The sequence below is a fragment of the Aquarana catesbeiana genome, linkage group LG04 (assembly GCF_042186555.1).
Source record: "Aquarana catesbeiana isolate 2022-GZ linkage group LG04, ASM4218655v1, whole genome shotgun sequence".
NCBI lineage: Eukaryota > Metazoa > Chordata > Amphibia > Anura > Ranidae > Aquarana > Aquarana catesbeiana.
Genome location: NC_133327.1, coordinates 108,930,922 through 108,956,551, shown reverse-complemented (window position 1 = coordinate 108,956,551; position 25,630 = coordinate 108,930,922). Strand labels below are relative to the sequence as shown.

Here is a 25,630-nt window from a genome sequence, read left to right as displayed (position 1 = left end):
TCCTGACCGGCCAGGCTGCGTGCTCGGATCGGGGTCTGGTATGGATCCTAGGGGGGGACCTCACACCGTTTTTTCGGCGTAGGGGGTTCCCTTTAAAATCCATACTAGACTTAAGAGCCTGGTATGCCCCGCGAAGGGGCTCGCTAGGTGTCAATCTCGCCGATAAAAGCGGCGAGATTCACTTCCTTTTCTAGTCCCGTTGTACCCAAGTCACGTTCAAAATGAATGGACTTATCCGTGTGTGGGCAAGTCCGTTCATTCTGAAAGTCCGCTGTAACTCCGGCGAAAGTCCGTCAGAAAGACGGGCGGATCTAGCCTGCCGGAAAGTCCAGTCGTGTGTAGGCAAGTCCGTCCGTTCAGGTAGTCCGCCGGAAAGACCGTCGGACCAAGTCTGCTGGAAAGTCCGCTCGTGTGTACGCGGCACCAGAAGTTGTGGTAGGTAGAAAGAAGATGAAAGACCCAAATGAGGGTAATACAGGGAGATAAAAAAGAAGCAATGAGATAAAAAAAAAAAGAAAATGGTGGCCTAAACCCCTTCATGACCAAAGCATTTTTGGCTATTCAGCACTGTGCTACTTTAATTGGCAATTGCTCGGTCATGCAACACTGTACCCAAATGAAATCCATATCATTCTTTTCACGCAAATAGAGCTTTCTTTTGATCATCACTTGTTTTTTTAATTACAGTGAGGGAAAAAGGTATTTGATCCCCTGCTGATTTTGTACATTTGCCCACTGACAAAAAAAATGATCAGTCTATAATTTTAATGGTAGGTTTATTTTAACATTTAGAGACAGAACAACAAAAATATCCAGAAAAACGCATTTAAAAAAAAAAAGTTGAATTGATTTGCATTTTAACCACTACGCGCCCACGCTATAGCCGAAAGACGGCTACAGCGCAGCGCTCAATTGCCGGGAGGGCGTCCCTGGACGTCCTCCTGTTTACTTCCTCCCCGCGTGCCGCCGCGGGCGCGCATTGGGAAAATTCTGTGTTGGCCATGTCCCTTGGACACAGCCAATCACAGATCGTGCTAAATGGCCAATCACAGCGGCCATTTAGCACTCGATTGGAGTATCCAATGAGAGATGATCTCAAATGTAAACATATGAGATCATCACTCATTGCCAGCTCTCCCGTCTCACACAGAGACCGCGTGTGAGGAGGGAGAACTTCTGTGCTGCAGCGTGAGTTCAACAGTATAAAAAAAACAGTGAATACAGTGTCCACAGTACATATCCGTGCCATCTGTCAGTGTCACCTGTCAGTGCCATCTGTCATCAGTGCCACCTGTCAGTGCCATGTGCCAACTGCCATCAATGTCACGTGTCATCAGTCATCAGTGTCAAGTGTAATCGGTGCCACGTATCAGTGCCATCTGCCATCAGTGTCACGTGTCATTGCCACGTATCAGTGCCATCTGCCATCAGTGTCACGTGTCATCAGTGCCACATATCAGTGCCATCTGTCACCAGTGCCATCTGCCATCAGTGCCTTCTGTCATCACCAACAATGTCTAGAAGATTATTTTCAGCCGAGGAGGCATACAATATTCTTGCGGGTGACGAGAGCAACGGGAAGCTCTCTGCTTCGGATTCCTCCTCATATTCAGATTCTGAGTCTGACGTTGATTACGAGCCTGTCCTAAGCAGTGGAACACTGACAGCCTCAGAGGAGGATGAGAGTCCGCCCACCAGACAAAGGCATTCTGGTGAGGAGGCAGTGCCATCCACCAGCACCGCAGTGCCATCCACCAGCACCACAGTACCTTGGCAAAGGCCACGTACCAGTGGGGTGTTGCCTCAGTCCCAAAGGGTTAGGTCCCATGCCAGCCTTCCCTATTCCCTTCAGAACCCCTTGTGGCTTCCTCCTAATTCAGGAGAAGCTAACATTCCCCCTTTCACTGCCCAGCCAGGAGTCCAGGTGGACACAGAAAATGTTTCCCCAATTGATTTTTTCCATTTAATTTTTACTGAGGACATGCTAGCATCAATTGTGGCCCAGTGCAACCTGTATGCACAACAATTCATAGCAAGTAACCCAACCCCTCCTATTATGCCCGTCCCTACGAGTGGAGAGCCCTAACAGTGGAGGAGTTTAAAAATTTTTTGGGCTCACATTCTGTATGGGACTAACCCAAAAATAAAATGAATTACGTTCATATTGGTCAACCCTCCCCATCCACCACATGCCCATCTTTTCCTCAGTAATGCCCAGAACCAGATATCTCATGATTATGAGATTCCTACACTATAATGACAATACCCAGTGCCCTCCCCGAAATTACCCAAATTTTGACAAGCTTTATAAAATTCGGCCACTACTAAATTATTTTTCTGAAATCTTCCCCCAGTTGTTTACCCCAGACCAACACATATGTGTGGATGAGTCCCTTATCAAATTTTCTGGCAGGCTGGGCATAAAACAATTTATTCCCACCAAAAGGGCCCGCTTTGGGGTGAAGCTGTATAAATTATGCGACCGAGCCACAGGGTATGCATATGCCTTCATGGTATACGAAGGGAAGGACACCCAGCTGCATCCCTCTAATTGCCCAGACTACATCGGATCAAGCGGGAAATTTGTTTGGGAACTCATAAACCCACTCCTGGAGAAAGGCTACCATTTGTACGTAGATAACTTTTATACAAGTTTGCCCCTGTTCCGCAACCTTCACAGAGAGAACACTCCAGCATGCGGCAACGTAAGGACGAACTGGAAGGGCTTTCCTCAAAGCCTCATCAACAAGAAGCTAAGAAGAGGGGAGGCAGCGAGTTTACGGAATGAGGAAATTCTGGCTGTGAAGTGGAGGGACAGAAGGGATACGTGCTTTCTTCGATCCACAACAATACATTCGTTGAGATCACCAGGAGGAATGGCCCAATCCAAAAACCAACCCGTATCCACGAATACAATATGTTCATAGGGGGGTGTCGACTTCAACGACCAAATGTTCGAACCCTACCTTGCCACAAAACGAACATACCAGTGGTATAAAAAAGTTTCAATATATTTGTTTCATTTGGCCATATACAGCAGCTACGTTATCTATCGCAACTCCATTGAAAGTCCCAAATCCTTCCTTGACTACCAGGAGGAAATCACCACTGCCCTTATATTCCCGAATGGCCCACCAGAAAACATTCGATTTAATGTGATTAGCAGACTCTCCGAACGCCACTTTCCCGATAAAATCCCTCCCAGATCAACAGGCCAAAAACGTCAGAAAAAATGCCGGGTGTGCTCCAGAGCAGGAGTTAGAAGAGACACCACTTATCATTGTCCCCAATGTCCTTCCCAACCAGGCCTCTGCATAGTTGACTGTTTCCGCCGTTACCATACTTCACTAAATTATTAGTAAAGTATGGTAATAAACCTCACTTACTGCCATTTACCTTGACACCCCTTATGCCTCTACTTGCTCTGTAACTGACCCTGGCTTGTTATTCGACCACGCTTCTGCCTACCGATTCTGTTCATACCTCTGCCTGATCTGGAACTGACCTTGGCTTGTTATTCGACAAAACTTCTGCCTACTGATTCTGTTCATACCTCTGTCTGATCTGGAAATGACCCTGGCTTGTTATCCGACCACTCTTCTGCCTACCAATTCTTTACATATCTCTGCCTGATCTGGGACTGACCCTGGACTGTTTGACCATGCTTTTTGCCTGCCTCTTGGACTGATCTTGTTCACTGCCACTGGACTAGTGGGATTCATAACACAGGGGTCTCACATATGTGAGGGGCTCCAGAATTGTTTTTCTGGATGAAGAAAACTGAAAATATTTTTTTGTTTTCTCATTCCTAGATTAGGGTCTGGAAACTCGGAGGCTTCAAAAGAGATTTGGGTGGGGGAAGCCTCTACCCCTGTCCCCATTCTGTCCTGAATGAGGCCCTACTTCTGCCTGCTGCCTGTAGGACCTATGCCATCATGCCTCTACCTGTCGCATGAACTGACCACACCACATGGACCATGTTCCTGCCTACTACCAGGACCAATATTTTGGCAATGCTGGCAATCTCTGACCCTGGACTGTATATGGACAGTATCCCTGCCTGTTGCCTGTACTGACTGACTATGGACAGTATTCCAGCCTATTGCCTAGACAATTGCATTAGCTTTTGCTGACCAAGTCCCTGCCTGCTGCCTGGACCAGTGCCATCCTCCTGTGGACAACTGCGCTACTAAAACCACAGGTAATCTTTTGTTTACCCTTTGCTCAGCAGAATGTATTTTGGGGTGTAATTCTTGGTATGTGCATGCTATGTGTCCCTAGAACACCTGACGGTTGTTGGGCCTCTGTATGTGGCCAGTCTGTGTAAAAGTCTCACACATGTGGTATCGCCATGCTCAGGAGGAGTAGCAAAATGTATTTTGGGGTATAATTTTTGCTATGTACATGCTATGTGTTGGAAATATCTTATAAATGGACAACTTTGTATTTTCCAAAAACTTCTGGAAAAAAATGAACCATTCAAAGGACTCATTGTGCCTCATAGATTATATGTTGGGGTGTTATATTTCCAAAATGGGGTCACTTTGTAGGCGTTTCCATTGTCCTGGTGCTCCAGAGCCTTCAAAAGTATAATAGGTAGTCAACAAGTTAGATGTGTCATTTACGCTCCTAGAACACCTGATGGTGCTCCCTGCATGTTGGGCCTCTCTAAGCGGCTAGGCTGTGAAAAAGTCCCACTCATGGGGTATCGCCATACTTAGGAGGAGTATCAGAATGTATACACATGCCATGTGAGAGAAATAACCTATTACAATGACAATTTTGTGGAAAAAAAAAAATCTTCATTTTGCAAAGAATTGTGGGAAAAAATGACATCATCAAAAATCTCACCATGCATCTTACTAAATACCTTGGAATGTCTACTTTCAAAAAAGGGATCATTTGGGGGTATCTGTACTTTCCTGGCTTGTTCGGGTTGCAAGAAATGATAGGCCACCAGTACATCAGGTGTGATCAATTTTTTGCATGGTTTGCACCACAGCTTGTAGACTCTCTAACTTTCACACAGACCAAATAATATCCAATAATTTGGGTTGTTTTTACCAAAGATATGTAGCAGTATAAATTGTGGGCAAAATTTATGAAGAAAAATAAATTTGCAAAATTTTATCACAGAAATTGTGAAACAAAAATGTGTTTCTTTTTCAAAATTTTATTTTTTCATTTATAGCGCAAAAAATAAAAAACCTGAAAAGGTGATCAAATACCACCAAAAGAAAGCTCTATTTTATGAAAAAAAGGACAAAAAAATCATTTGGGGACAGTATTACATGACCGAGTAACTGTCATATAAAGTGTAAGAGCACCGAAAGCTGAAAATTGGTTTGGGCAGGAGGGGGGTTTAAGTGCCCAGTAGGCAAGTGGTTATTGAGTGAAATAAGTATTTGACCCCTTCACAAAACATGACTTAGTACTTGGTGGCAAAACCCTTGTTGGCAATCAGAGGTCAGAAGTTTCTTGTAGTTGGCCACCATGTAGGCACACATCTCATGAAAGATTTTGTCCCACTCCTCTGCAGATCCTCTCCAAGTCATTAAGGTTTTGAGGCTGACATTTGGTAACTGAAACTTTCAGCTCCCTCCACATTTTTTCTATGGGATTAAGGTCTGGAGACTGGCTAGGCCACTACAGGACCTTAAAATGCTTCTTTTTGAGCCACTTCTTTGTTGCCTTGGCTGTGTGTTTTGGGTAATTGTCATGCTGGAACACCCATCCAGGACCCATTTTCAATGCCCTGGCTGAAGGAAGGAAGTTCTCACCCAGGATTTTATAGTACATGGTCCTGTCCATTGTCCCTTTGATGCGGTGAAGTTGTCCTTGTCCCCTTAGCAGAAAAACACCCCCAAAGCATAATGTTTCCAGCTCCATGTTTGATGGTGGAAATGGTGTTTTTGGTGTCATAGGCTGCATTCCTCCTCCTCCAAACATGGCGAGTTGAGTTGATGCCAAAGAGCTCAATTTTGGTCTCATCTGACCACAACACTTTCACCCAGTTCTCCTCTGAATCATTCAGATGCTCATTAGCAAACTTCAGACAGGTCTATACATGTGCTTTCTTGAGCAGGGGGACCTTGCTGGCATTGCAGGATTTCAATTCTTCACGGCGTAGTGTGTTACCAATTGTTTTCTTGGTGACTATGGTCTCAGCTGCCTTTCTCCCGTGTAGTTTTGGGTTGATTCCTCACCGTTCCCATTATCATTGAAACTCCACGAGGTGAGATCTTGCATGGCACCCCAGACCGAGGGAGATTGACATTTATTTTGCGTTTCTACCATTTGCGATTAATCGCACTAACTGTTGTCACGCTCTCACCAAGCTGCTTGGCGGTGGTCTTGTAGCCCATTTCAGCCTACAATCTTGTCCCTGACATCCTTGGACAGCTCTTTGATCTTGGCCATGGTGGAGAGATTGGAATCTGATTGATTGCTTTTGTGAACAAGTGTCTTTTATACAGGTAACAAGCTGAGCTCCACTTTACTTACACCGTATACAGTGAGACATGATGCCAAAACATACTGAAATAGATTTTAGGGTTACAAACACTTTAAAGATTTAAAAACATCAGAGATGATTTCAAAGGGTTAGTTAAAAAAAGCACTTCATGGACTGCATAAACACTATTCCATAATTTTTCACTTATTCAATGTTAAAAATATTTATGCTCCTCCCATACCTGTAGGCCATTTGTAAAAGCAATTAAGCCTGCCCCAAACACTTATGTGTTTCATAGCTCCGTTCTGTCCTCTTCTCTAGGGAAGAGCAGTTATTAAGAGAGAGCATGGTCCTTCTGAGTCCTGCACATGTGCAGTGTTTGTCTTGTCGCCACAGTTGACCTAAGCAGCTGCAATGCTCTCCTGTGTCACAGTCGCTGAGCATCTGCTTAGCGACTTGAACAATGTGCATATGCGACACTCGGAAGGTGGACTGCACTACCTTCTGTACTGCTAGGGGATGCTCATCCTAATGGCTGGTCTGTCCTATAGAAGAGGAAAGGATGGAGCTGTGAAAACAGAAGGTTTTAGGGCAGGCCTCACTCCATTCACAAAAGTCCTACAGGTATAAGAGGAGCATAAATGCATTTTTTTTAACGATGAACTATCCCTTTAAAGTATCACTAAACCCACATCATAAAAAACTCAATAAACGCTGTATTACATGCTGTTCACTATGAGATCCATTTTCTGTATTCTGCAAAAAAACCTGGTTGATCTTGCTGCTCTCTATCTCCCCAATTCAGGCTTTGCAGAACAGTGTTGGCAGCTCCGCACATGCTCAGTTTTTAGTTAGTTTCTATGCTGAGCATTTCCTCCCTACCACATCTGAGCAGGCTGTGTGACTATAGAGTCACACATGTGGGCGTATACACAGTGGTAAATAACAGCTCACTCCCTTCCCCCACCTCCATGCCCACTAATTAGCCAAACACAATGGGGGGCGGGATATTTCATGTAGATTAATGGAGGCTTCACCTTCCTCGTATTCTAAGACACAGGCTGGAGGGGCATGTCACAGTGACTGACAGAAATGTGCCCACACCATGTTATTTCCACAAAATAATAAAGATTTAATTTCAAATATATATTTGTATGCCAATTTAAAACAGGTTATTGACCCTATTTATTATTGGTATTCCAAAGGCAGTTTTTTTTTTTTTTAACATGTGACCGGCAGCAGAGGACTAGAAGCTTCTGCTTATGTTTCCCTGCAGACAGGCTTGGAAAGATTTGGGTCATGTGACAGCTGTATATCACATAGGGAAAAAAAAAAAAAGAAAAAAAAAAAAAAAAAGGTACTTCGTACTTTTTGTATTACTTTTTTTATTAAAATAATTACAGTGCCATCATCCAAATACAGAAATAGAAGGGACAATGCAAATTAAACTGTACTTCCCCTTTACGTTTTGATAAACTATCATGTGGCCCTTTTTATTAAATATGACAGGGGAGTTCTTTATTCCAGAGGCACAACTAAAAATAGACAAAGGAATTTTTTTTTTTATATACTGGGACAAGACGGCTTCTGTCTAATTACAGCTGTGTTGGATATTTTGGGAGAAATGCATCAATCAAGATACAAACTATAAGCAAGTTTGTTTTGCCTTGTGAGACAAAACTATGCAATTCCTTATGAACAGCACTGTGACAACTTCCTCTACAATCTGGGAACGCTAAGAGACAGGACATCTGGATGTCACAAAATCTATAAGAACACAATGCACCCAACCAGCCCTCCCCTTCCTCCAACACTCCCCAGTAATCACAGCCAGGCTGGCGTTTTACTAGCCGCTGGTCTTCAACTTAGACAAAACAAGTGCAAAGAAAGAAAAAAGGAAAACCAACAAAGCAAAAGTTTTTAAAGAACTCACAGAAAAGTGGGAAGATAGCTTTGAAGTTACAAACACAAAAGATTACAAACCATAACTACAGTATCCAGTGTAGCATGTACAAAGCCATAGCATATACAATCAGAATGACCATTTAACAGTTAATTGCTACCACCTGGTAACCCATAAACAACATGGGGTCTACAGCCAATGTCCCTGACCCTGCGGAGTGACCTACAGTCTGGGGATTATGACCATATCCTGTAGGCTGGATGGTATGCTAGGGGGAAAAAAAAAAAATCAAACCTTTTTCTGAAACCATAAATACAACCTTATTTTCTATGATGTTAACATACTAGATGAGTCTTTGTCGGTGAAAAGAACTATTTTTGCAATGGTGATTTTTTTTTTAATTCCTAGAGTTGGTCTTTTTGTAACAGAGTCACCTTAAAGCCTAAGTTTTGTCAACTTTCAGCAAACTTTTTGTCAAAATTCAGCAAAGGCACAGTAGATACTATAAATGAGAAGTGTCCCTTGTGCTACTGGCTGCTGTTTTAGGTGAAATCTGAAGCCCTCTGACACCCCTGCCCCCCCCCCCCCCCCTATTCATTGAAGCCATACTAAAGCTTTAATAAATAAACAGTGATCTATGAATGGATGAATGAAAGATCCACCTCCTCCATTCCCTGATCGCTTTCATAACGTGCCATATTACTAAAAAAGTTTAAATATAAAGTATCTGATAATGTATATTACAGTAAGGCAGCCTGCTGTTTTAACCTCTTAACGCCGATGCCTCCCGGCATTTTAAGAGGTTTATGCTGCTGGGACTTAAGAGCACATGACCGTGATTGGCTATCACATGATCTAAAATCTCCTGACTGCAAGCAGCGATTGGGGGCTTTTGGTTAGGTGCCGGTAACTCACGCATGCTCGGCACAGCCGTATGGACACCAATTCACGCAAATATGAGGCCCCTCAGCGCTAAGGGGTTAAGAAAAGTAGAGGTGCCCTCTTATCAACTCCCCTTTAGTCCTCCCAGCTGGGGGTCTTTTTTAACTGGTGGGGGAGGAAGGGGAGTTCCTATCTTCCTGGATGGGGGCCCCCCTTATCACCCCCCCTGCAGTGCTCCCACCTGGGGGTCTTCTTTACCTGGAGGGGGGAGGGAAGAGAGTTACTGGATGCGAGTCCTCTCTGATCACCCCCTGTAGTCCTCCTAGATGAGCGTCCTCTTTATCTGAAGGGGGAAGGGAGGAGAATTCCTGTATTCCTGGATGAGGGCCCCATTGGATCACCCCCCTGTAATCGTTCTAGCTGTGAGTCTTCCTTACCTGGGGGGGGTCTGTATTCCAGAGTGGAGGTTCCCTTCTAATCACCCCCTGCAGTCATATTATCCAGGGGTCCATTTAACTGGAGGGAGAGGGGTTCCTGTATACTTGGATGGGGGACCCATGTCATTACCACCCTGTGGTTCTCCTGGTCAGGGGTCTCCTTTAACTGGAAGGGGGTTTCTGCATTCCTTGATGGGCCTTTCCTTGTATTTGTCTGTATTCCTAAATGGGTGGGAGGGAGTCCCTTCTAATCACCCCCAAGCACTCCTCCTGTTAAGGTGTCTCCTTCTCCTGGAGAGGGGTCAGTACACTTGGAAGTGTGTCTGTGTGCACGCTCTCAGATTATTGCCCCTGGGCAGTAGTACAGAGTCCTCCCTGCCCCTTTCACACCAACCTCTGTTCGCATTAGCTCACCTGGTGGAATGTACTGGGGACAGACTGACCTGGGGGAATTATACTGGGGGACAGACTGAACGGGGGGGGGGGTTACACCGGGGGACAGAATGACCGGGGGGGATTACACTGGGGGACAGACTGACCGGGGGGGGGGGGGGCATTACACCAGGGGACAGACTGGCGGGGGGGATTACACCGGGGGACAGACTGACTGGGGGGGATTACACCAGGGGACAGACTGACTGGGGGGGATTACACCGGGGGACAGACTGACCGGGGGGGATTACACCGGGGGACAGACTGACCGGGGGGGATTACACTGGGGGGACAGACTAACCTGGGGGGGATTACACCAGGGAACAGACTGACCTGGGGGGGATTACACTGGGGGGACAGACTGACCTGAGGGGATAATACTGGGAAACTGACTTGAGAGGAGGTCCCAAGTCTAAAGTGTTCGGGTTTGGCTTAATGAAAAGGTGACAACCCTAGTGTAGTGTCTGAGACAAAATTCTGTCTGATCCAATTCTACAACAAATTTAAATACACCTTACTGAGAGTTACATAAAGTTGTGCCATTTGTTGCATGGAGAGGAGACAGATTTTTAACGGAGTCTATGATCATCTTTATGAATTCCAAGGAGAGAGTCTTGTATAAAACAAAGCATGTACAGGCTGCTCTCCTGTACATATACACTATATTTACAAAGCATATATACATAGAATCAAAGTATTAAAAACCGTTACATACATTGGTAATTAAGATCACATATATAAATAAAACTGGAAATGGGTTAAACTCATGTTTTTGTCACAAAAATAACAGAAAGCACCACCTAAAGCAGTTGAAGGAACAAATGAAGAATGACCACTTACAGATACTTGAGGTTTTCTAAGTCTTGAAATGCTCCACTGGGTATCTTTTTAATTTGGTTGTTGTTAAGAAGCCTGCAAAAACAACAGAAGGAATTTAGCACCGTATCCACCATGTCGGTGCCAAGCCATGGGAAATTTACAAGGTCAGCTTAGCTCTGCCATCAAACCACCCAATCAGAATTCATGCGATAGCCAACGAAGGCACTATGTTACAGCTATACTTAAAGAAAAAATACAAAGAACTAAAAGTGCACCGCTCAAAATATACATACAACCCAGTGCTATAAAAACAATATAAACCAAAAGTTCATGGATGGAGTCCAATAAATATTAAGTTCAATGATACTCCAAAGCTGAAGAAAATGCTCCAATATGTGAAAATATGAAAGAGGACACTGAACCGCCACCTTCTATGCACGCATCAAAAATATGCTATTTAAGGAACCCTTGGTTCATCTATCGTCATCAAGAATGACCTGAATTAATATTTTCTTTTCTGTTTTGTTAGCTTTTCTATTACTGGTTACAGTTTTGCATCATATACCATATCGTACATCAGATCATATCTTACCAAGAACTTTTAGCACAACGTTAAAGGTTGAAAAATTTGATGTTTTATACATGACTTGGTAAGTCAAATTTGAGCTTTATGGAAATGCTTTTACGATATGTTGGTTTATATCTCACATCATTGTGTACTGTAAACCTTTTTATCTAAAAAAAAACAAAAAAAAAACGCTTAGCAATAAAAAACAAAGAACAAAATATGCTATATAAAAACACATGCATTCCCTGAGGACGTGCATGCACACGAAATGCATTTGTAGGGGCCTACATGATGACGTCATGCCGCCACTCTTGGTTTACGGCTCGGCAGCCATCTTTGTAAGTCCTGCCAAGGTTGTTTGTTTTGTTTGAATGCTTATGCTGCAGCTTTTTAATGGACCATCATATATAATAAATACTACACTATATTCAGCATTTTCTGGTTCCAAGTGGTGAGTTTTTAGTACACAGCTTTCATCCATTAGGAAGTGTCCTATGCTGTGGAGGCCCGGTAGGCCACTTTGGTAGGCATTGGTTATTACATGCATTTAGACATTATATTTCTGGCGAGTGCATAAAGGGTGTAGGATTGATATCACCTATTCCCATCTTCACTTGGTGAAATATAGTAGTATAGTCAACTTCAGGGAATTTGATGCTACCTGTGTTTCTATAGCATATTTCTGGTGAATGCATAGAAAGTGGAGGTTCAGCGTCACCTTTATTGGACTTTATCCATGGAATTTTTACTTATATTTTTTTTTAGCACTGGGTTGTATGTATATTTTGAGGGCTGCACTTTTAGTTGTTTGTGTTCATTTACAAGGTTTGTATAGTCACCTTGAGTGCCAGCTGCCTTCTACCTCTTTCTTTGTTTTATATGAACAATCCATACTCACTTACCAAATAAAGTAAGCAAATATGTTTAGCTATAAGCACAATATTGGAGTATATACCTTGCCCCACAATGGTCATACAGGGATCATGCAGTATGTCACATAACCATGTTTCTTTATTTACTAGTTTTTATTAGTTGTGATTGGTTAAGAATGTGCAGTACTCATTTCCTGTAAGGTATAATATAGGCATAACACCTAAATGCCCATGTCCTAAAGTAGCCCCATGCTAGGACTATTTTAGGAGGTTCTTGGTGTTGGATTACCTTCTCTAACTCATTAAAGGTCACCTCTGGGCAAATTACTCCCCCCCCCCCCCCCAATCCTGCACAGTTTCTTTTCTTTCTTACCTAGTAAAGAAAAATATACTCATCTAAGTTTGTTGTCTATGTTCCTCGCTGATGCTAGTGACCCTTGGACCACAAATTAATTGCTGCAGATGTCCTTGTGGTGGACAGTCCCTGTCACTGCTGCAGACTCCTGTTTGGATCCTAAGAGGACTCCTCTGCTTGCTGTAATGCCAATAGAAAGTGTTCACATCACACAGGTAGTGAAGTGAACACCCAAAGAAGGACCCCACCTCTTTATTAAGAGAGAGGACTCGGTACTTGAGTGTCATGCAACTGTGGATTTAGATGGGTAAAAAGGGCATTTAGTTATTTATGTAATTTTTTTGTAATGCCAGCGAGGGGGTGGGGTGGGGATGGGGGGAGTCCAGACTTCAGCTTTAAAGCTGAATTCCAAGGTTAGCAAATAAGGTCTGAATGCAAGAGGCATTCTGACTTAAAGCTGAACTAAAGGCTCTAAATGTACCTTCTAATGGTTCGGCCCCTTGCCAGCACCGTAATCTTTTCCCGGGTGCAGGTCTTCAGGCATCAACACTGGCTGGCGTAGGACTCCTGCATGTGCAAGGTTGAGTCATTCCAGCACACAGGGACCGTGCCAGCAATGTAAGCTGAGCAATGCATGTGCAGCTCAGTTTGCACTCCGCAGAAGACTGCAAGCAGGAAGGTATAAGAAACATTACATATCTTTTCTGCAATAGCCTGCCTGCTCACAGTCTTTTGCCAAATGCCTTCAGTTTTGCTTTAAAGCTTAAAACGTGATGTCATTTGATTCTTTCAGATCTGTGCAGTAATCCAACGTGAACATTTTTCACATAAAATCTTCCTGTAAAAAGACCAGTAACTGCTACACTTTCTTCTTGTACAGGGCGACTGGTCTTGTCTCCACCCCTCTTCTGTACTTTTCTACAGGCAGTCAAAAGTGGGTGGGACCTGCTGCACATTTCTATGTGCAGCACAATAATGCCATCACAGGTACTGGTACAGGATAATGACTGGGTTTGCAAAGGCATCCGTTACACACAAATTAGACTTTGGCTTTGTGACAATTTTGTAATATACTTCAAATAAAGTTTATGCACCTGGAGTTTACCTTTAAATAAATGTATATCTATCCTATTGCTTTGTTTCTCAGCCTACTCCTTTCACCCACTTCTAAAAAGCTTAAAGGGCCATTTTATTTTTAAAAAATGAAAAAGGTGAACTGACAACCTACACCCTGCCCACCCCCTTTGTCCCTGCTGTACTTACTTCCGTGGGTAATGAGCAGCCAGTGCCCACACAGCAGGTGTAACCATCTGGGAATTTGACATCCTCACTCTTCTCCCCCTCCTTTCTGCAGGGCTTCCAGGACAGACCAGAGCGGTTCTGGTTGATCAGCTCCGGCACAGAGATCACTCTGATCTGTCCCATAAGACCTCCAGAAAAGAAGGGGAGAACAGCAGGGATTTCAAATCCCTGGGCTGCTACACTGGTTACATGGGCACTGGCAGCTCATCACCTACACAGGTAAGTACAGCAGGGACTGGCGTAGGGAGGGTGTTGAATGTTAGTTCAACTTTTCATTTTTTTCTGAAAAGGGAAACTAATGCTGCATATACACAGTCAGACTTTTTGACAACAAAAGGTCCGACGGTCTTTCCTAAGGACTTTCGACGGACTTTCTAACGACCGGACTTGCCTACACATGATCACACCAAAGTCCGACGAATTCGTACGTGATGACGTACCATCAGACTAAAAATAAGGAAGTTGATAGCCAGTAGCCAATAGCTGCCCCAACGTTGGTTTTTGTCCGTCAGACTAGCATACAGACAAGCGGATTTTTCGACTGGGCTCGAGTCCGTCGGAAAGATTTGAAGCATGTTCCAAATCTAAAGGCGGTCAGATTTTCGACCGAAAAAAATCCGCTGCAGGTCCGATGAAGCCCACACACAGTCGAATTGTCCGTCGGACCAGTCCAGTCAAAAAGTCTGCTCATGTGTACGCGGCATAGCACTTTAACCCTATAAATTGGATTTCAGTGGTTTTCCACACTCAGCATGTAAAAAGAATTCCCTACAATGACAAACTGATGGCACTGGTGGAGCTTGCTCTTAGACAATGAGTGACACATCGATGACCATTTGTCTTTTTCACCAAGAAAGATGGCCTCTTAAGGTAGATCTGCATTGAGTGAAGAAATGCCCAGTAGCTCAGAGTATCCTGACAGCCCTGCGCTGTCCCTCCAGACAGAAGATCTGCAAAAAGTCCAAAGACAACATTTCCCTCTTTATGAGCTGAAGGGGATCTTTTACTTTCTTGTTAAAAATGGAAAACCACCTGACCGCTGCACAACCCAAGTTGAAATCCTGACTCGAAACAAAAGGTTTCATTTTCCACACATTCTTCAAAAAACCGGTATACAACTAAAGTCCTTACTCCTTATCAAGTTTATTATACACACTCAAAAAAGATCTCACACAGCCTGCAACCCCCATTCCAGGAACAGATCCAAAAACAAAGCTGGCTTGCCCATCTCTGATAAGCAGTGTTTACATATCTTAGGTATGAGTGAGATTTATTTTTGCTTGAGAATAAAAAGGGAGTAATATCTTTTGGCAAAACTGATTCTTCCCTTAGAGAAAGAACCTACCATGTGGAGATCTGCTTACTAGGCACATCTAATAGAAAAATATAGACATGTTTCATAAACGGCTATTTTGTCGCATGCTGTCTCTACAGTATACATGATGTGAATGCATAGAATGAACGTGTTATGTTTCATGTTTTCCCCCACGGGGTTTTTAAGTTAGAGGATCCATGACATGAGTTTATCAGTTTTTCACGTTTACCTTTGATTTGTTAAACATCCTTACTTTTGAAAATACCTTTAGGTGGTACATATTTTCTCCCTGTAGTAGTCACATTCCACTAGAAGTTGGACAAAATGTACAGTTTACACAATAAAAAAAAAAAAAAAAAAAATGGGGGAATGGGGCATTCTTCTCACTGACCACCTATGTAAGGGGCATTTTACACTTGACCTCCAAAAAATTGGTTTCTACAGAGGTTCCCCAAGACCTGAAAAAATTATTAAAACAAGGGTTCCACCTTGTTCAAAAGGTTGAGAAAGGCTGATCTAGGGTCAAAATTAAATAAAGACATCTGTAAAACAGGAAGCTATACTTCTGTTCTGTAAGCCTAACTCCGTGTTTGCTTTCACTTTAAACAGTTAGTTTGGACCGAGCTGGCAATTAGCAAAGGAAATAGTTACCAAACTATTTAATGTGAAGGTAAACATGGAGTTAGGCTTTGCCGTTACTGATCTGCAGCCACTGCAGGTATCTGACACTTCCAGGTGTGTCTAATACCTGCTCCTCCGCTGCAAACTGTTATTCCTTTCAGAACAAGTCTGGAAATGACACATTTCTCCACCAGCAAAAATGATTAAAGAGTAACTGCCAAAAGGTGGGGTTACGCTTTAATCACTTTCCAAGACACTGCTGAATAAGCAGTATAGAATAAGTCAGGAAACATTTTTAATAAATAAGGTATAAAGAAAATCAAACAGGGAATTAAAACAAGTTGTAAAAAATGAAAACCAACTTACAGAGTGTTCAGATTCTTCAGATGCTTAAATGCACCAGGCTGAATATCCTTTATTCGATTAAAGCGTAGATCTCTGCAAAGACATAAATAACCATTACAATGTGCATTTCTGAAAAGATGTATACAGGAAATATACTAAAATTTAACCCAGTTCTGTTAAGAGTCCAATAATTATTATAAATACAGATAGTGTCATTACAGAATGGTGAATCAAACCTTTTTGGAAAACTGATTCGAAAATACAAGAGTTCACGATGCAATGTCATCACTCATCATACCATCTCCTGTACATGGTTGCCCCCTTCCATAGTATTTTGGTACTTATGCTTGAAAATGTCTATTTTAAATGCACGAATATACAAAATAGGTTTCAATTTATACAGCAAGATCCCTGTGTTCAGCAAACGTTGGGGTACTTCCAGGATTCTTTGCTGGCACCACTCCCCCATCCCTCACTTGCCAACTCCATTTGCCAGTGGGTGCCAGGAGGCTCAATTCAATTGTATGCTAAACCTGGACAGCAGCCGCCTTGTGAGAGAAACTTGTGCATTTAGGGTGAGTCATTCGGATTCCTAAGCAGCTCTTTGATTTGAATGCATAGTTCTCACAAAGTGCACCTCCAGGCTTACCACAAAGGCCGCCCGAGTGCATAATGATAGGAAATTTCAGGGGAAGCATGCTAATTGCGTTATCTTGCAGGAAGGAGGGTTATAGTTTTACATTTTCTCTGTCCAGAACACGACAGCATCAATTACTGCACAGACATTACTATACCTTTCACAGCATCATAAGTGAGGTCTGGGCATTTTACGGTCAAAGGATGAAGACAGAAAACATTGTCTCATCATGAAAACCACAAATATTCAATTGATAAATCAACAATCTGCGGTACTTTCCAGGAATTTAAGAATCAATAAACAGTGCCCTGAAAAAGTATTCATACCCCTTGAAATTCTACTTTTCTATTTTGATTTTTGAAATTTTGAATTTCAAAATTCTATTTTGTCATGTTACAACCAAAAACATAAGTGTGTTTATTTGGGATTTTATGTGACAGAACACAAAGTGGCACAAGTGGAAGGATAAATAAATACAAATAAATAAGTAAAAAGTGTGGCGTGCATTTGTATTCAGCCCCCCTGAGTCAATACTTTGTAGAACCCCCCCCCTTTCACTGCAATTACAGCTGTAAGTCTTTTTGGAGATGTCTCTACCAGATTTGCACATCTAGAGAGTGAAATTTTTGCCCATTCTTCTTTGCAAAATATCTCAAGCTCTGTCAGATTGGATGCAGAGCGTCTGCGAACAGCAATTTTCAAGTCTTGCCACAGATTCTCAAGTGGATTTAGGTCTGGACCTTGACTGGGCCATCCCAACACATGAATATGCTTTGATCTAAACCATTCCATTGTAGCTTTGGCTGTATTTTTAGGGTTGTTGTCCTGCTGGAAGGTGAACCTCTGCCCCAGTCTCAAATCTTTTGCAGACTCTAACAGGTTTTCTTCTAAGATTGCCCTGTATTTGACTCTCTCCATCTTCCCATCAGCTCTGACCAGCTTCCCTGTCCCTGCTGAAGAAAATCATCCCCACAACATAATTCTGCCACCACCATGTTTCACGGTGGGGATGGTGTGTTCAGGGTGATGTGCAGTGTTAGTTTTCCGCCACACATAGCGTTTTTGCTTTTAGGCCAAAAAGTTCAATTTTGATTTCATCTGACCAGAGCACCTTCTTCTACATGTTTGCTGTGTCCCCCGCATGGCTTCTCGCAAACTGGACTTCTTATGGCTTTCTTTCAACAATGGCTTTCTTCTATAAAGGCCAGATTTGTAGAGTGCACGACTAATAGTTGTCCTGTGGACAGATTCTCCCACCTGAGCTGTGGATCTCTGCAGCTCCTCCAGAGTTACCATGGGCCTCTTGGCTGCTTCTCCGATTAATGCTCTCCTTGCCTGGCCTGTCAGTTTAGGTGGACGGTCATGTCTTGGTGGGTTTACAGTTGTGCTATACTCTTCCCATTTTCGGAGGATGGATTGAAAACTGCTCCATGAGACGTTCAATGCTTGGGATATTTTCTTATAACCTAACCCTGCTTTAAACTTCTTCACAATTTTATCCCTGACCTGTCTGGTGTGTTCCTTGGCCTTCATGATGTTGTTTGTTCACTAACGTTATCTAACAAACCTCTGAGGGCTTCACAAAATAGCTGTATATATATACACTGAGGTTAAATTTACACACAGGTGGACTCCATTTACTAAATTAGGTGACTTCTAAATTAAATTGGTTCCACTATATTTTAGTTAGGGGTATCAGAGTAAAAGGGGGCTGAATACAAATTCACGCCTCACTTTTCAGATATTTATTTGTAAAAAAAAATGTGAAAACCATTTATCATTTTCCTTCCACTTCACAATTATGTGCCACTTTGTGTTGGTCTATCACATATAATCCCAATAAAATACATTTAGGTTTTTGTCTGTACATAGCGCATTCCTGAACTCTGTATATAATGTACTCCTAAACTCTGCACTCTGTACGTAACACACTCCTGAACGCTGCACTCTGTATGCAGTGCACCCCAGATACAACCAGCCCTTTGAGGGCAACCATACTGATGATGCAACCAACAATTAAATTGAATTTGACATCCCTGACCTATTCTTAGAAATGTAATATATCAAGGTTATATACTGCTGAAGAATGTTTAAAGCTGAACACCAGCCTTTTTCCGGCTTGCTCAGTTGCACAGGCTTCTTTCCTGTATTAAAATTGCTTAATTTTTGTTGATTTACACAGTACACTGCGAGATGCTCAGAGTGTGCATTAAAAGATATAGCAAGTGAGATAGTTTCTGCCTCATTTCTCGGCTGGAGGACATCCAGCATCATTTAGCTTGACTGTCCCTGGCCTGCTCCTTTTATTCACTGGATTTATTATTATTATTATTATACGAGATTTATATAGCGCCAATAGTTTACGCAGCGCTTTACAATGTATAGGGGGGACAACACAATTACAGTACAGTTCAATACAAAAGGTACAGGAGGGCCCTGCTCATAGAGCTTACATTCTAAAGGGAGGGGGTGGTGGTACAAAAGGTAATAGCTGCAAAGAATGATTTGATGGGGGTGACTCAGGGACAGTTATGTGGGTGTGGGATAGGCTTCCCTGGTTAAATGAGTTTTCAGGGATCTCCTAAAAGGTGGACAGGGTAGGGGCTGATCGGACATACTGGGGCAGGGAATTCCAGAGGATGGGAGAGGCTCTGGAGAAGTCCTGAAGGCGAGCATGGGAGGAGGTAACAAGTGAGCTAGAGAGCAGGAGGTCCTGAGAGGAGCGGAGGGGGCAATTTCAGTTCTGTCAATCATGGAGACTCGGCATCATGCCAGGGCATTGCCTAGGGAGCCCTGCATGCAAATACAGTCTGCCTAGTAATGCTCACATTTCCAGACTGACAACCACCCATCAACTTTGATATTTGAGTAATTTCTTCCAAATCACTTCTTCAGGGCTGAGGAATCTTACGACAAGTACTAAGGCAGGGTGCTGCAATGTTTTCAGGAAGCTATGTACAGCACCCGCTGGCCCCTCCCACCAGCCATGATCTACCTGTATTGCGTAGAGAAGCACAGAAGCATGGTGAGGACATCACTGGGTTTAAAATAAGGCATGTATTAACAGCAGAAAGTTTTATTTAAAAATTTCATTATGTAAGAGTGTAGAAGTATTAGAATCTGTCTGCTTTTAACGGCTATCTTGGATTTCTCTAGAAAGTCTAATTTTTTGTTCTGCTGACAACGTATATAACTATGCATAAGTGTAGGAGAATCTGAAACAAGGACACATATAGAAAATATATTCCGACAAGGTTTTAGCCATCCCCAAAGCTGCCCATACATGGCCCGAAATTCATTCGAGACCCAGTCGAATTTTGATCCATGTATCTACTAACTGACTTCTATAAAAGTGTCCTGTCTGTGTTTCTGTTGGAGAGTTCCCCTCACTTCCTGTCTGGTAATGTCAGCAGGATAGAAAACGAGGGGAAATCTTTCTGGACATTAGTAAAAACAGACAGGGATTCTAAAATTTCCCCAATCTATCCAAAACAACAACAAAGCTTTGGCCGGACATGCACTTAAATCCATATTTCTGTTATCTATCTTTCTTTCTGCAGTGTTGTCTAACAGATCTATTATCAAGCAATGCAAATCACCTCTTGACAGAAACAGCTGTTCCAAAGAAGCTAGTGGCAAACCATGCCCGCCATCCTTGTTTATTGCATTGGCTTAGTTAATAAGCTTTTTAAAATAAACAGGTACACAGTCCGTTAGCACCACTTCTAAACCATACAACATGATAATACAATCTCTAAAATAAGGGAATCTAGAAATAGACTGTTTATAAGAGAACACTGAATTCAGGCCTATGTTGGAATTAAAAAGGACGGACAATACCTTTATGTGTTGTACATAACTGTCCCACCAGGAATCTTCTTGTGTGATCGAGAAATGGAATGCAAGAGACTTTAGGTGACCCATTGTAAGTCCCTGTTCACACCAGTGTGATTTGTTGCATTTTGGCCTTCATCCGACAACAGAAATCCTATTACTGTCTATGGGGTTCGTTCACACCTATGCAACATGCTCCCATGACTTCAAAAAAGGTGCAGACACTTCTTTTGGTGCAGCATAGTGCAATTTGGTCCCCTAGACCAGTGCTTCCTAACAGGGGTGCCATTTGGGCTCCCCTAGGATGCCGCAAGTGCAGAACCCAGTTTTCCTGGATTAGAATCATGAGTTGCCATAGTGCAGATGCACTTCTGCCAGCACCATAACAACCAAAGATGCACTAAGGCATGGCGCATGTCATCGCTATGGTGTTGGTGGCTGCCCCAGCAATTAGGAAAGGATGGAAGCCCGCCTCCCCCAGACCTGTTCCACCTCCCATGATCTGCATTGCCACTGCAGCCAAAAGGTAGGGCAATAATGTGTAGAGAGGACTCTGTGATTGGGGGGGCAACTGTGTGACTGGGGGGCTGTGCGACTGATGAGGGGGACTCTATGATGAGGACATTCTTTAATGGGGATGCTGTGTGATTAGGGGGCTCTGTGATGAAGGGATCTAAGTGATTGGGGGGGGGGGGTTCTGTGATGGAGACTATGTGATGAGTGGGCTTCTGTGATGGAGATTATATGATGAGGGGGCTATGTGAGATTGTAGAGGTTCTGTGATGGTGGAAGTTGTGAGATTGGGGGGCTCTGTGATGGGGTAGCCAGGTGTGATTAGAGAGGGCTGTGTAATGGACGACTGTGCGATAGGAGGACTCTGATGTGATGGGAGGACATTTGATGTGGAGGGGGGCTTCTGATGTGAAGTTAATTTCATCAGGGTGGCTGTGTGCAGGACTTTTAATTATATATTGGTTAAAAGGTTGTCCTATTCTCTGTTGGTCTATGAATACTTTTACACAGGTGTACAACCATAACTAAAGGAGTTTACAGCTGCTTTATTCTTTTGATAAAAGAATGTAAAAAGAAGCAGCATAAGGAACAATTGAGATTTAAAAATAATCATCCTAAAAAGTAAAGGGATTAGTGTCATCTATAAACTCGTCCTAATACCCGCTCTAATATTCCTAAATCATGCAGGTGTTCTCCAAACACTTCATCTGCCTTATCATATTAGTTTGAAGCTACAAGACCTGCAATCACCTGCAGGAAAACTGACAGATCTCTACCTAACCGTGAATGACAGATGAGAAGGAGTCTGGCAGCTGCTTCTACTCAAACATGTAAGCTGACACAACAAAGGTCATCTAAGAAATAACCCCCAACCCACACCAACACACCATTCACAGGGCCTACACTTCCCCCATCAGCCACATTTATCAAAAGGTCTGAAGAAAGATCTCTTTTCATTGTCTATAGCAATCAATTCCCACCTTTATATAAGGGCAGCATGGGGGACTCTGGCTTCTAGGGGAAATGAGAATAGTTTATTAGATTTATCATGACTATTCAATAAAGCTCCGCCAAGTGTGATGACCGATGACCGTAACAGATGACCAGGTGTCAGTTTACTCAAGTTAGATTTTTTTTTTTTTTTTACTTTCAAAAATAAGAAAACAGACGGGTCCTAACAGAAACAGGCACACCACCAGTGGACAAATATACATTTTGTTCTTTCTACCAATAACAAAGCTAAAAATACAAAAAATATATTCAGCGCTGACATACGAGGACACAAAAAATGAAAATTAACTGCTAGCTAACACTCAAGGCTAATTCAAACAACACCTCAGACAGACTTCATAATGAAAACAGTGCTGCGCAATTCGTAAATGTCCATAAATAATACAGGTTTCAATAAAAGTATCAAAAAAGTCCCAACTAACCCCGATTCTAGGTAACCCCAAGTTCTTTCCTGGACTCTCCTCTTCGCAATTTCAGACCTTGAGAAGATCCAATTGTGTTTTAGCGTCACAATTTGTGCAACAAAATAAATGGCCCTCCATCTCAGAATTAATGGACCCAGTAGGTCCATTTAAACCTCTGTTTTGGGATGCAGCACAAATTCACCATTTTCTTCAGACCTTCCCAAACCCTCAAAGTTACACCAGGCCTTTGACCACGTTTGAAGAATGTTGTAAAGACACAGAGCCATTGCCGCAGACCCTATCCAAGATGTACAGCCTATTGAACACCCCACCCCAGCTACCCAGATTACCATGCATTATGAAGTGGGAAACAGACCTCCAACGCACTTTTTTGGGACGGGTGTGCGCGACGTCGCCCCAACGTCACTGCGCTCGCGCATGTGCGGCAGGGGCGGCGCCGCGCACCCCGTCTCAGGGGGCAGTGATGAGGTTTGCCAGCTGACGGGCTCCATAACACAGCTGAGCGCGATTACGGCACCAGCTGATTGGAGCCCGTCTATTACATATACCGGCTCCACTCATTCCCAGCTAAGGCGCTTTACCTGCCGGATGCTGGGATGCGTGGTCAGCCGAATTTAGACATCACTAAATCAAGGTATTTACCCATTCTTCTAGTTTTAATAAATTAGGAGGCGGCTATACTTCTCCCTCATGCAATCTTCATCTATAAATATATATGTCTCTTTTTTTTTTTTTCACTGCTCTTTTCCTGTTGCCTTTAAGACCTAAACATCAGTGTCTCCTGTAACCCAGGATATGAACACACTGCTAGTACAGCATCAGGTCTATTTTGTAAACCAATTAGATTTTTTCTCCAACTTCATATATTTTTCCGTTCATATGGTGGCAATATCACTCTGTCAAATGAATCAGTAATAAAAGAGTTATGATGATTGCATTAATTATTACATATAATTCATGTAAGATTCACACTTACCTGCATAGATTATACACATTTTTTTTATTCTACAATGGCATTTCTATATAAAAAACTATGAATAAATTTACTCTATAAATTATGTCATATAAACCTCAATGTGTATTTAATGATTATCCACATTAGCCTGCTCCTTTAATTTGTATTTAGAGCCCTTGCACACTGGGGCGGTTTGCAGGCGCTATTAATAGCGCCTGCAAACCGCCCCGAAAGTGCCGCTGCTTTCATTCCAGTGTGAAAGCCCCGAGGGCTTGCACACTGGAGCGATGCGCTGGCAGGACGGTAAAAAAAGTCCTGCCAGCAGCATCTTCGGAGCGGTGAAGGAGCGGTGTGTATACCGCTCCTTTACCACTCCTGCCCATTGAAATCAATGGGACGGCGCGGCTATACCGCCGGCAAAGCGCCTCTGCAGAGGCGCTTTGCGGTGGTATTTAACCCTTTCTCGGCCGCTAGCGGGGGGTAAAACCGCCCCGCTAGCGGCCGCATACCGACGGTAAAACGCCGCTAATAATAGCGGCGTTTTACCGCCGACGCCGCCCCCCGCCCCAGTGTGCAAGGGCTCTTAATGATTATCCACATTAGCCTGCTCCTTTAACTTTTCTAATGTCAACACACTAGAATATTCTTACACTTATGGTACTTATTCAACTTTTTGTTTACAGGGTTGCCTCTTTTAGCCCCAGTATATCGCTCTGGCCTGCACGCATCCGGGAGGGACAGGGGTAGGTGAAACCTTGTACCTCCTTGTGGAGACTTGTGGTTTACCAACATCTATTTAAAATTACAATATTCAAGGAACAACATTTGTACCCACAAAAATATACTCGTTTACCATCCTTCTTAGAACGCCTTGCTTTTTTTATGTGGTTTTGAAACCTTTCCTCAGAGTAACCAACGAAACATTCTCAGGTAGGTGATCAGTTGATCATTTAACCTCTAAACAGATATCCATTGATACTTTCATACAATAATTGATTGATTTATTATACTTTTTCAATTAATTTAGATGAACCCCTCTTTTCAATTATGCCCCTGAAGAAGGACTGAAATATTTTGCACCCCGAAACGCGTCGGGCTTGAAAAGAGGTTTTTTCTGTATACAACACCATTGTTGACTGATTTACATGAACCATGTCAATTTTGTAATATGTTTTTGTTGCTTATGATGCCCACAATGTTTTTAGAAAATGAAATTCTTTACTCAATAAAAATACTTTTTTATCCTTTATAGTAGTTTGTACTCTTCTACTATATATAATTTATGTGCAAGTGCCGGGAAAATCCATTTAGGGGAACCCCATTTTTCTGTTGTTGATGTTTTATTGGATGTGGCACGGCTTCTTTCTCCTCCTAGGAGAGTTGGTCGCTCTTTTGCTATGAAACAAAACATGATTAGTCTCTCCCTTAAGTCCTCAATATGCACTAAAGTCCAAGAGACGAATTATAAGATCCTGACAAGGTGGTACCTAACACCAAGTCGATTACATATCATTTTTCCTGACACTTCAAAGTACTGCTGGCGTTGTTAACAGGAAGAGGGAACGCTTCTACACATGTTTTGGTCATGTCCTATGTTGACAACTTTCTGGACTGCAGTTCGTACCATTTCCCAAAAATTCACTGACTTTCAAATCCCGAATGACCCGGACTTTTTTCTACTCCACATTTCTTCCATACCAATCAAAACCTATAAGAAATCTCTACTGAGACACTTAACAAATGCAGCCAAATCCTGTATTCCCATGTTGTGGAAACAGCAATCCCCACCAACCACAGCAATGTGATTGAGAAAAGTAGAAGACATAAATAAAATGGAAGACTTGATTATGACAGCTCAAGATAGACAGGAAAACATGGACTCATTGGAATATATTCAAGTATTCAGAAGGGGGTAAATCCCTCCTTAGGAACTAAAACCCTACCATTTCA

General features: G+C 42.8%; 1 protein-coding gene across 1 annotated transcript in view; it reads right to left on the bottom strand.

Annotated features, from left to right (window-relative positions):
• PXDN (peroxidasin) overlaps positions 1–25,630 on the bottom strand; it is a 233,388-nt gene that overhangs the window by 116,526 nt on the left and 91,232 nt on the right. Inside the window, exons 2-3 of the mRNA XM_073625451.1 lie at positions 16,327–16,398; positions 10,949–11,020 (exon numbers count right to left, since the gene is read on the bottom strand). Of these exons, the coding sequence (XP_073481552.1) occupies positions 10,949–11,020; positions 16,327–16,398 (144 nt within the window). The remainder of the gene's footprint in view (positions 1–10,948; positions 11,021–16,326; positions 16,399–25,630) is intronic.